This window comes from Lycium ferocissimum, chromosome 12 (genome assembly GCF_029784015.1).
Source record: "Lycium ferocissimum isolate CSIRO_LF1 chromosome 12, AGI_CSIRO_Lferr_CH_V1, whole genome shotgun sequence".
Taxonomy (NCBI): Eukaryota; Viridiplantae; Streptophyta; class Magnoliopsida; order Solanales; family Solanaceae; genus Lycium; species Lycium ferocissimum.
The window spans coordinates 10,691,129-10,702,259 of NC_081353.1; the positions used below are offsets into that span (position 1 = coordinate 10,691,129).

At 36.7% G+C, this 11,131-nt stretch overlaps 1 protein-coding gene across 2 annotated transcripts; it reads left to right on the top strand.

Moving 5' to 3' along the window:
• The first annotated feature begins 3,099 nt into the window (after positions 1–3,099).
• On the top strand, positions 3,100–10,911 carry LOC132039944 (polyprotein of EF-Ts, chloroplastic). 2 transcript variants are annotated; one of them, XM_059430505.1, is made up of 5 exons: positions 3,100–3,255; positions 4,696–6,375; positions 6,880–7,062; positions 8,811–9,516; positions 9,973–10,911. In XM_059430505.1, the coding sequence occupies exons 2-5, from the start codon at positions 4,761–4,763 to the stop codon at positions 10,616–10,618; spliced, it is 3,150 nt and encodes a 1,049-aa protein (XP_059286488.1). In that variant the 5' UTR covers positions 3,100–3,255; positions 4,696–4,760; the 3' UTR covers positions 10,619–10,911. The 2 variants fall into 2 exon arrangements, with proteins under 2 accessions (XP_059286488.1, XP_059286487.1); XM_059430504.1 differs by having other exon boundaries at positions 3,190–3,355.
• The last annotated feature ends 220 nt before the right edge of the window (positions 10,912–11,131 follow it).

Sequence of the window (11,131 nt, forward strand, 5' to 3'; positions counted from 1 at the left end):
CGTTGATCATTGAGGAACCTGACTTGGAGGATTCGGGATGAGCTGCTAGTTGATTCGTGGCACCATATTCTCTCTCTCTTTTACATTATTCTATCTTATCTTCTATTTAAGAGTATATTCAGATGATATTCTAGACTTGTATTTGCTATCCTAGTAGTTCTTGTACTTGTGACACTAGGTTTTGGGTGGTTGTACTTGTTTCGCGTAATTATGAATATGAGATTTAGTTTATGACTTTTAAATAGCTTTATTTATTTCTTTTCGCATAATATACTTGTTAAAATTGGCTAAATCGGTTGTAAATAGTTCGCCTACCGGGTGGGGGTTAGATGCCTTCACGGCTTGAAATTTGGGTTGTGTCACTGTTGTTACGCAAATGGAGCAAATATATCCTTTTCGCTGATGGAATTTCTTAAAAGAATCATTTAGCTTATTTTTTAATGGGTGGACTTGTTTTTTTAAAGCCATGTGATAATTTTTTTCTAGTTTGTCAGGTTTGGCTCGTTAAAAAAATATCTTCATGACTTTCAAAATAAATCTACTCATTTTCTTAAAGAAACCAGACCCGACCCACTAGAAATGGGTAGACTTATCTTTTAAAAGTCATGAGATAATTTTTAATTAAAAAATAAGATAAATGATTTTAAAAAAAAATCCGTCAGCAAAAAGGGCATATTTGCGTCATTTGTGTAAAGGCAGGGGTATATATGCATCATTTGTTTTAATGAAGGAAATATCTGCTATAAATCGCAAAGTTAAGGGGTATATTTGCATCTTTCCCCTTGCTTAAATAGCCCGAAAGTAAGAGTGTGTTCAGTATGGAGGAAATAGCCCAAAAGTAAGGGTGTGTTCGGTCTGTAGAAAAAACATTTTTCTGGAAATTGTTTTCCAATCTTCCCATGTTCAGTTGATCAAAATATTTTGAAAAATATTTTGAGAAAAACAAGTTCCTTAAAAATGAGAAAAATGACTTCCCTGGTGGAAGTAGGGAAAACAAGTTCCACAAGCGACACCACATTGATTGTGTCCTGCCTAGCTAGTGCCAACTTTTGGGTAAAGCCGATGAAGCACAAGCTTTAGGCCCCCTAATTCATACTATATGATCATTCAAAAATATATCTTTAGTAAGCCTCCTTAAATTTCGAAATCTTAAAAATAAAATTTTTACCTGCTACAATAGATAAAGATGACATCATAATATAAAATTTATTTATATTAACATTGTATATTGCTTTTTTTTAAAAAAAAAAAATATATAAAGTATTTTCAACTTAAAAAAAGAATTTTTTTTACATTAAAAGGAAAAAAAAAATTAGTATTAGATAGTCGTTTGATCCAAAAAAGGGCCCCCAAAATCAGTTAACGTGTGTGCACAATTTGTGAAAGAATCTGACAAGTAATATTATTATTCTTTGTATGATATATTATTTATAGATAATTAAGTTAGTAAAACGTTATTACCAAAAGATATGCATATTGACGTTGTCATAAATCAACTAAGATGTTTAATTCTTTTAAAAAATATATAAAGAAGAATGCTTTGTGATTCTTGTGGTTTCTGTTTTGGAAATTACAAATGAGATGAATATTGAATGAGAATTTCGTACTAAAAGCTAGAAAAATAGATTGTAAAATTAACTTTTGAAAAAAGTATATGGTGTGGCTGCTAGCAAAAAGAAAAGGCATGACTTTAAGCTATTGACCTAAAATATACCTTAGGTCCAAAATAAAAACAAGTTTTAGCCCATTTATCACAAAGAATACGACATCATATTTCTTAAGGGCTCAACCCCTTTTCTCTTGTCTTCATCCCTTTTGAGCTTCCCTTTTGAGCTTCACTGCCTTCTCCGGTAAACTCCAATGCCAGATAATTGACGTCGGCGACAACGACGCCGCTACGCTGTTCCGGCAAATTCCAATGCGGAGAATTGACATTGACGACCATGGTGCGCCACACTGCTCCCTTCCCCTTTTTCCCCTTTCCCTCATGTTTTTGTCTTCTGTTCAACATAGTTGTCCTTGCCACCGGCTTTGTTGTTAGAGACAATTTCTTCTACTCGGAATCTTGCCTCACCTATCCTAACATCCCAATGTCGAATAATCCATTTAGCGATGTTGGGTACTTTGACGAAGCACAACGAATGCCATAACTTTTTCATATTAAGTCATATAGATTATAAATTAATTTTGTTATATCCATATATAGATGTGAATCTCAACAATTTGTTAAAACTTTATCAGAACTCAAAACCTATCTTTGATGAATCATCCGAGTATTACTATTTGGCACTTAAAAACATTGACGAAAATTCTTTGAAGTTGTTCGTCTGTGCTAAAAGTTGAATTAAAATTATGGTTTAAAGAATTGAGTTCGTGAAATTGATAGTTGTCGAGGATTGTAAACTGAGTGATGTGAAAGCCTGGAATTTATTTTCCGACGACTACATTGTGTAAATAATGTATAATATGTGTATAATTAATGTGTATATATTATATACTGATTATACAATTACTATACATAAAGTATACCGAAAAATATTTATAATGTGTATGTATATAGTGTATAATATACATTTAGTTACAAAATGTCTTTTGATTTTTCGTGACCGTCCAGTTGTCTAATATTTTCGCTGGATGGCTACTTATGTCCTTGTCCCATAATTATTATAGTTTTGCTAGAAAAATAGATTTCAAAATAATATATATATATATATATATATATATATATATGAAAGTTCTTTTTAAAAATAAAATAAAATTAAGGTCTCTTATTGAAGCTTGGCTTTAGGCACACCAATAGTATTGAGCCGCTCTTGTCCCTACCCTCCAACACAGCCCATCTCAACCCCACCCGCGTAACCTTATTCCCCACTCCCCCACGTACCATAACATTTATTCAAATTATATACAAATATTTTTAGAATAAAAATGTTTATTGCCTATGTACAGAAAATAAAAATAAATAAAAAAATCACTTATTTTACCGGAAAACATTTTCCTTCATACTAAACAGTAAACACACCCCTAAATAGAAACCCCAAAAAAGGCCACAACCCGATCCGACCCGACAGAGCAGCATGGTTTTTGACAAACACATGATGGACGGATAAGGATATGACGCCCCCACCTTTCATTTCCCTCTTTTTATTAGCCATATATAATAATATATACCTTTCCTCCTATCCCCTCACCAGTTCAGTTACACTAAACCTGCTCTTTCTTCATATATACAGCAACTCTCTTATTCATTCAAAGGTTTGATTTTTCAACTCTCTTCCTTCTATGTTTCCGTGTTTTTCTTTTAAAAGCGTAGAGCTTTTCGTGTAGCAGTGTTATTGAAACCCATAATTGAAAGGTAATTCAGTACGATAATTATCCTCGTATTGTTTCTTCTACATTTCGTGGGGGTTTTTTAAGTTCAATGTTGAGCAATGAAAATGGTTCCAGCTAGGCCATTGAGTTGCCCATAGTGGAAAAGAAATTTAATTCTTCTTCACTTAAAAATTATATTTATTTGATTGTTAAATAGCTTGTAACTTAGAGTTTCCGGTAAGATAGTCAGCGAATTTACAAAGATACTTAATTGCATTTGTGAATCATCTTTTTTTAACTCTGATAAGGATAATAAGATGTGGGATTATTTTATCCCGCTTTTGGTAATGGGTATTTATTACTATCCCGGTGGGATAAAATAATCCCATATAGTCAGCTCTTTCATTATTTTTAGTGAATTGGAATCTTTCTAAACTGCCAGTCTACATGTTAAACAAACTAGCTGGGATAGCAAGAGTTTGCAGCTTATGGAATTGCTTATGATGATTTCTGAACCACATTCTTTATGTTCAACTACAAATCTGCTTTTGTTTTTGTTGTTTGTGTGTGCTTTTCAACGAGTTAGCTGGCTAAACATATACCATTATCCATCTATTTACTGCTACTCTAGTACTCCCTCCGTTTCAATTTGTTTGTCTAGTTTTGACTTGGCACGGAGTTTAAGAAAGTAAACTAGACTTTTAGAGTGTGTTTTGTATGGAGTAAAACATTTTCTAATTTTCTCATGTTTGGTTGGTCACAATGTTAAGTTCCTTAAAAATAGGGAAAATGACTTCCCTAACGGAATTATGGAAAGCAAGTTCCATAAGTGACATTCCAATTTCATTGTCTCCTCCCCACCCACCCAACGCCCCCAACCCCACGCCCGACCAACCCTGAATCCCCACTACCCACCCCCATAGTGTTTTGCTAGATTACATCCAAATGCTTTTGGATAATATTTTTTTGCTTAGTTACCAAACACTAGAAAATAAGTAAGAAACTCACTTGTTTTTCAAGAAAACATTTTGTAGGAAAACACTTTCCTTCATACCAAACACACCCTTAATCTTGTGGTCTTAAACTTAAGATATGTGGAATGTACCAAAAGGCGCTTTAATCTTGTGGTCTTAAACATGCCATGTGGAAAGTTGGAATTAAAGAGTTATCAAAAAAGGAAAGGGGCATTCTTTTATAAACGGAATAAAAAGGAAAGTAAGACCAGCAAATTGAAACGGAGGGAGTACTTTGTTACCCTGGGCTTATCTGTTTTTGTATATATTTATAGTATTTCGGTCATGGTGCCGTTGCTATCATAATATTATGACATTTAATGATAGTCATGTTTTCTTCTTTCTCTTAACTGTTTTATATATTTTTCAGGTGTGGAACAGATGATCTAATCCTTGTAGTTCCACAAACTTTAGCAATCCAAATATCAAATCCACATGGCTCCAATGGTTCCAATTGCAACTAGCAATGTATCAGTTACTCCAGGATCTGTCTTTCTCACGAGAAAGAATACATGTTTATCAAGAAACAATGTGTCGCGAAAATCCAGCAAGCAAACTTTACCTACCCCAAAATGTATCCTACCTCTGTCAACATCTGTTAAATTATTTCCCCATTTTAGAGTTGGTTGCATTATACAACCTAAATTAAGAGGTCTCGTAGTATCAGCAACTGAGACTGATGTAGCAGTGGAAGAAGTAGAATCAACTGCTACGGATAATGGATCAGGTGAAGCCTCAGAAGCAAGTGGAGAATCCTCCATACTAGATGTGAGTCCTACATCTGTCCAATCTAGGCGTTCAAGACCTGCTAGAAAGAGTGAGATGCCTCCTGTGAAGAATGAAGATCTTACTCCAGGTGCAACATTTACTGGAAAGGTCAGGTCGATCCAGCCATTTGGCGCCTTTGTTGATTTTGGAGCTTTTACAGATGGACTAGTGCATGTTTCTAGGTTGAGTGATAGTTTTGTAAAGGATGTAGGAAGCATTGTATCTGTTGGACAAGAGGTGACAGTGAGATTAGTTGAAGCAAACGTGGAGACAGGGCGCATATCTCTCACCATGCGTGAAAGTGATGATCCTAGTAGGCCACAGCAACAGAATGATTCTCCATCCAGTAGCGGTGACAGATCCCGAACTCCAAGGAAGAACACACAAAGGAACAACCAAAGGAGAGATGACGGGAAGAAAGTCTCCAAGTTTGTCAAGGGCCAAGATCTTGAGGGCACTGTAAAAAATCTAACCAGGTCTGGTGCTTTTATATCTCTTCCTGAAGGAGAGGAAGGATTCCTGCCAGCATCAGAGGAGGCTGATGAAGCGTTTGGAATTATTGACAGTGGCTCTTCACTACAAGTAGGTCAAGAAGTTAGTGTCCGTGTATTGCGCATTACCAGAGGACAGGTAACTTTGACCATGAAAAAAGAAGAAGCTGCTTCGGAGTTGGACTCAAAGCTCAACCAGGGTGTTGTCCATTCGGCAACAAATCCTTTTGTATTGGCTTTCCGTAGCAACGAAGAAATCTCTTCATTTTTGGATGAGAGGGAAAAAGAAGAAGAACTAGCTGAACAATCAAAGGAAGCAGATGTGGCGGCTAATAAAATGGATGTGTTTCCTGAAACTACAGGCAAAGAGGAAGAATCAGTCAATGCTGCCAATGATAGTGTTCCAGAAACTATAGATGGGGAGGATACAAAACAAAACATTGATGAAGAAGTGGAGTCAGCTCCTGAAAATTTGGCTCCTGAAGGAAGCACATCCACCATTGGTCAGCAAGCTGAGGTATCACCTGTAGGAGATGCTGTGGAAACTGAAACTGCAACTGTCTCATCTGAGCAAGCAGCTTATCAGATCTCAGCATCTGAAACTGTGGCGGCCGAGGAGGTCACGGAGAAACTGACTGATGATGCAGTAGCAGAAAATGAGGTTGAAACTGAAATAGCAAGTGTCAAAGAGGCTGCCAAAGAAACAGAGGAAACTAGTGGTGATGATAATGACAGTATATCAAGCCCAACTGGACAATCTGAAGCTCCTTTGGAGAATAGCAAGGATGAAGGTGTCTAATATGAAACTTTCCTATTTCCCCTCTGATTTATTACTCATTTCACATCCTTGGTTCTCGCGTGTATATTTATGACAAACAGCTGGATACAACTATTACATTGCTTAGACAAATTTGTGAATCCAAATAAGGTGTTGATGCATGATATAAATACACTTTACATATTATCCGAGGAGGAGATGAAAGATAAGGATATGAACCAATCTAAGAAAAGGCACTTCTAGTACAGTTCATGTTGAAATATTTGGTATATTATTCTTCTGTTGCTTCTTCGTATTGCATCATTTCAACTTACAGAGTCTCTAGTTTAATGTATAGAGAACTTTCTCGTGACCAAAACAGGTGCTTTTTGTTTGATTGACATAACGACAGAATGATTTTCTTGCTCCGAGTAAAATCTTGAAATTACTTAAAAGGACGTAATGTTGTGCTATGTGAGAAAGATAAATTAATGGCGAGTCACCAAGAAACTAGCTGACAATCCAATTTCGCTCACAGAAAGTCAGGAAGATGCTGGAGGCGTGGAGACTATAGTTGAAAATACTCCTTCCGCATTGGAAAAGTCATCTGATACAGCTGTTCAACAGGAAGAGGTGGCTCCCAATACTGATCAAGATATAAATGTTGCGAACTCAAGTGAGCAAAACGGAACTGCTTCATCAAATGAAGCCGCAACAAAAGGTTTTTCTTTTCTTTTCCCTTTCTTTTCTGGAATATTTCTGATATTAACTTGTTAAAAAGGAAATAATAAATCTCTACAATAAAATTTGCGGATCTAGTTGCCAAACATTTGTGTTAGTTGGTATGATGTAAAAATTTCACCGTTGAGTGATGAAATAACTGCGCTAGAAAGAATTAGAAGCTTGTGTTTTTGGCAGGGGTGGTGGTTTACCTTCTTGGAGAAAGAAATTGCATTAGAGAATCTTAACTTTTTACACATGTACTGCATGCTAAATGTGTCGCTGAAACTGTGAACAGGAGAAACTCTAGTTCTGGTTATAAAATGCAGCCGGAATAATTTTTTCTTTGTTCGTTAAATCTTTGAAGTGGTAAACATCATTTTCTTATCAGGATTTTTATGGCATTCATAGTTTGTGATGAAGGAGACTTCAAATTGAAGAGAATTTCTTCTCTCTACCTACGTGGTACTTATAAATCTCAATTTTTTTTTATGACTGTGCTGTTCGGGCCAGCTTCCGCGCACCTCGAGTAATTCCACGGGATATCTGCTACCTCCCACCAACACAGGTACCGGGTAACTCTATCCACCAAGGCTTAACAGATGGGAAAAGACCACCTAGTGGTTTTTGCCTCCACGGGGAATTGAACTTGAGACCTTGGTTCTCAACCCACTTCATTGACCACTAGGTCACACCCTTGGGTGCTCTTATAAATCTCAAATCTATTGTAAACATATATCTTAATTTGATCCCAGATAATCGTCCAAGCAATGTTAAAAAATTTGCTCGTTCTACTCCCTTCATCATTCAATTTGGAGTATGAAAATCCTAATGATGAGATTTGTGCTAAAATACAGATTCTTGCTCATCGAATCTTTAGCCATACTAGCTTTTTTTTTTTCTCAAGAAAAAAAGAATCTAGTACAGCTAAAGATACCAGATTGCAGGCTTCATCCTTAGAAGAGATTTAACTCATTAGATAGCTTATCCAAATAACAACTACTTCTAGCCTCAATCCCAAGCTAGTCAGGGTCAGCATATGAATTCTCAATGTCCATGGTCCTTTATTTTGAGTTGGATAGTAAATAAAGATACAGAAGAAAAAAAGGATCTAATACAGTGGATATCCTCTTGAAACATGGTAAATTAATTCACTGTCTCTATGAAGAAAGGAACTAAGAGAAAGAAATTGAAGGTAAGTCTTGAAGAGAATTTAAGTGCTAATATCCTAAAGGTTCAGGTTGACTCTTTCCTTATTGTATCATATAAGGTCAAACTTATGGAAAGTGTAGAGTCTTGAATTATGAATATAAATTATAACGCTGAGGAAGGGTTATCACTATATTTAACGTTACTGGTTGTCATAATCTGAATGGGTCACTAGTTTGCCTTTGTAGCTGAAATCTGTAGTTTCGTAAAATTTAACCTATTTGTTTCTTCCTGACACTACCCCTTTCAGTCCATCTATAGTCTATTAATGGGGTCAGTTAAGCTCAGATACTCTATTATGGTTGTGGGATATCTAACTTCCTCTGCTTCCTTTATATCATACCTTCTTTTTGTTGGTCCATTGACTGATTCCGCCAAGCTATCTCTTTGTAATGTGAACTCGGATAAACTGAAACAAGAGGATGATTATATTATTCCTTGATATATCTATGTAAAATTGTCACACATCAGATGGTACTGTTGTATCGAAACAAGTACTTTCCTGGTTCACTAAATCGTGTCCTCTGTGGTATGCAACAGGTATTTCACCTGCTCTTGTGAAACAACTGCGTGAAGAGACAGGAGCAGGAATGATGGACTGCAAGAAGGCTCTTAAAGAAACTGGAGGTGACATTGTTAAAGCGCAGGAGTATCTCAGGAAAAAGGGATTGGCAAGTGCTGATAAGAAATCGAGTAGAGTTACAGCTGAAGGTAGAATTGGCTCATACATCCATGATAGCAGAATTGGTGTCCTGGTAGAGGTTAACTGCGAGACAGATTTTGTATCTCGTGGTGACATTTTCAAGGAATTAGTTGATGACTTAGCCATGCAAGTGGCTGCATACCCTCAAGTGCAGTATCTTGTTCCAGAAGATGTTCCAGAGGAGATCGTCAACAAGGAAAGAGAAATTGAAATGCAGAAGGAAGACCTATTGTCAAAACCTGAGCAAATCAGATCCAAGATCGTTGATGGGCGGATAAATAAGAGGCTTGAAGAACTGGCATTACTGGAGCAGCCTTACATCAAGAATGATAAGATGGTTGTAAAGGACTTGGTCAAGCAGACAATTGCAACGATTGGTGAAAACATCCAAGTAAAGAGATTTGTTAGATACAACCTGGGAGAAGGTCTTGAAAAGAAGAGCCAAGACTTTGCTGCAGAGGTGGCTGCTCAAACTGCAGCTAAACCTGTTTCCTCACCAGTAAAAGAGCAACCTGCTGTTGAAGCCAAGGAGACTACTGTTGAGTAAGTTTCTAATTTTTTGATAATTACATCCTACCAATATATTACGTTTCTTCAAACTTTGGAAAACTAAAAATGTGGCTGCAGAGCATTCCATGACAGGTCAAATACAAAATTTTTACAATTCAGATTATAGTGTCATCTTTTCAGTTGGCTAATTGTTGCTACTCAACTTCTCATTATTAAATGATAGTTTTAGTTTTCTTCTATGTTTTGACTCAAATACTGCTTATACAATCTTCTAAACTTAAGTACATGTTCCACTTCATTTATTTTCAAATAATATCTGGCTCCAACAGCATTATGGAAGAGCTAATCTGAAATTACTGTCAGAGTTTGTCTTTCTCATCTTACTGCGTAACTCCATGCCAATTTTTATCCTATACTGTTTTGAACCCCAAAACTCGTATATTCTTTTATGTCTCACTGTTAATTTCTGTTTTATGGATTCCAATGCAGGGCTCCGAGAGTAGCAGTTTCAGCCGCTTTGGTGAAACAACTGCGGGACGAAACTGGAGCTGGGATGATGGATTGCAAGAAAGCTCTCTCAGAAACTGGAGGGGATCTTGAAAAGGCACAGGAATACCTCCGAAAGAAGGGTCTTTCAACTGCCGATAAAAAGTCCAGCCGACTTGCTGCTGAGGGGAGGATTGGTTCGTACATTCATGACTCTCGCATTGGTGTGCTAATTGAAGTTAATTGTGAAACCGACTTTGTCGCGAGAGGTGACACCTTTAAGGAGTTGGTCGATGATATTGCAATGCAAGTTGCAGCCTGCCCACAGGTGCAGTACGTATCTATCGATGAGATTCCAGAAAGCACTGTCAACAAGGAAAAGGAGTTGGAAATGCAGAGAGAAGATCTTAAGAACAAGCCTGAAAACATAAGGGAGAAGATTGTTGAGGGCAGGGTCTCCAAAAGGCTTGGAGAGCTTGTTCTTTTGGAGCAGCCTTTCATAAAAGATGATGGTGTTCTTGTGAAGGATTTGGTAAAGCAAACTGTTGCCGCTCTTGGGGAGAACATAAAGGTTAGGAGGTTTGTTCGATTTACGCTAGGTGATGAAGCCAAAAAAGAAGGAACAATTGAAGAGCCAGCTGCTCTATGAAAGCTAATTCTAACTTGAAATGAGCAAGTATAGGAAGAGTCGAGACGGAACAAGTCTTGGGCTTGAGCTATTTTTGTATAATGTAGTCCATACTTGTTGATGTGCGGTGAGGCGATTAGTTTTCTTCACTTTTACTTTCTTTCTTTTCCCCGTTCTTTTAGATTCCTTGTTTATGTATCTGTTATATTTTCATCAGGAACTAGGAGTTTCGGAAGCCATTTTAAAGCAAATATGTAAAAGAGAATCTTTTGATTAAAGAGGCATTTTTCAGTGAGTTAATATTCAACATTAAACTGGTCTATTTGTGATGAATATTGTAGTTTACTTGGGAGTGCCTACTTCATGTGACGGCGTTTCCCCTTCCCATGACAAACTTGCGGCGGTGTTTGTTTGCTGAAAAATGTCAGAACAAGTTTTTTGTAAAATTTGAAAGCACTTCTTGCGTAGCTTTGATAAACGGAGACTTTTCTCAGATAACATTAGTAGGGTGTTCGGATTGGCTTATTTTAAGTG

Coding starts and splice junctions, on each gene's coding strand:
- LOC132039944 (XM_059430505.1), top strand. CDS start 4,761: ATGGCTCCAATGGTTCCAATTGCAACTAGCAATGTATCAGTTACTCCA. Junction 7,063..8,810: donor AAATGAAGCCGCAACAAAAG/GTTTTTCTTTTC, acceptor GGTATGCAACAG/GTATTTCACCTGCTCTTGTG. Junction 9,517..9,972: donor GCCAAGGAGACTACTGTTGA/GTAAGTTTCTAA, acceptor ATTCCAATGCAG/GGCTCCGAGAGTAGCAGTTT.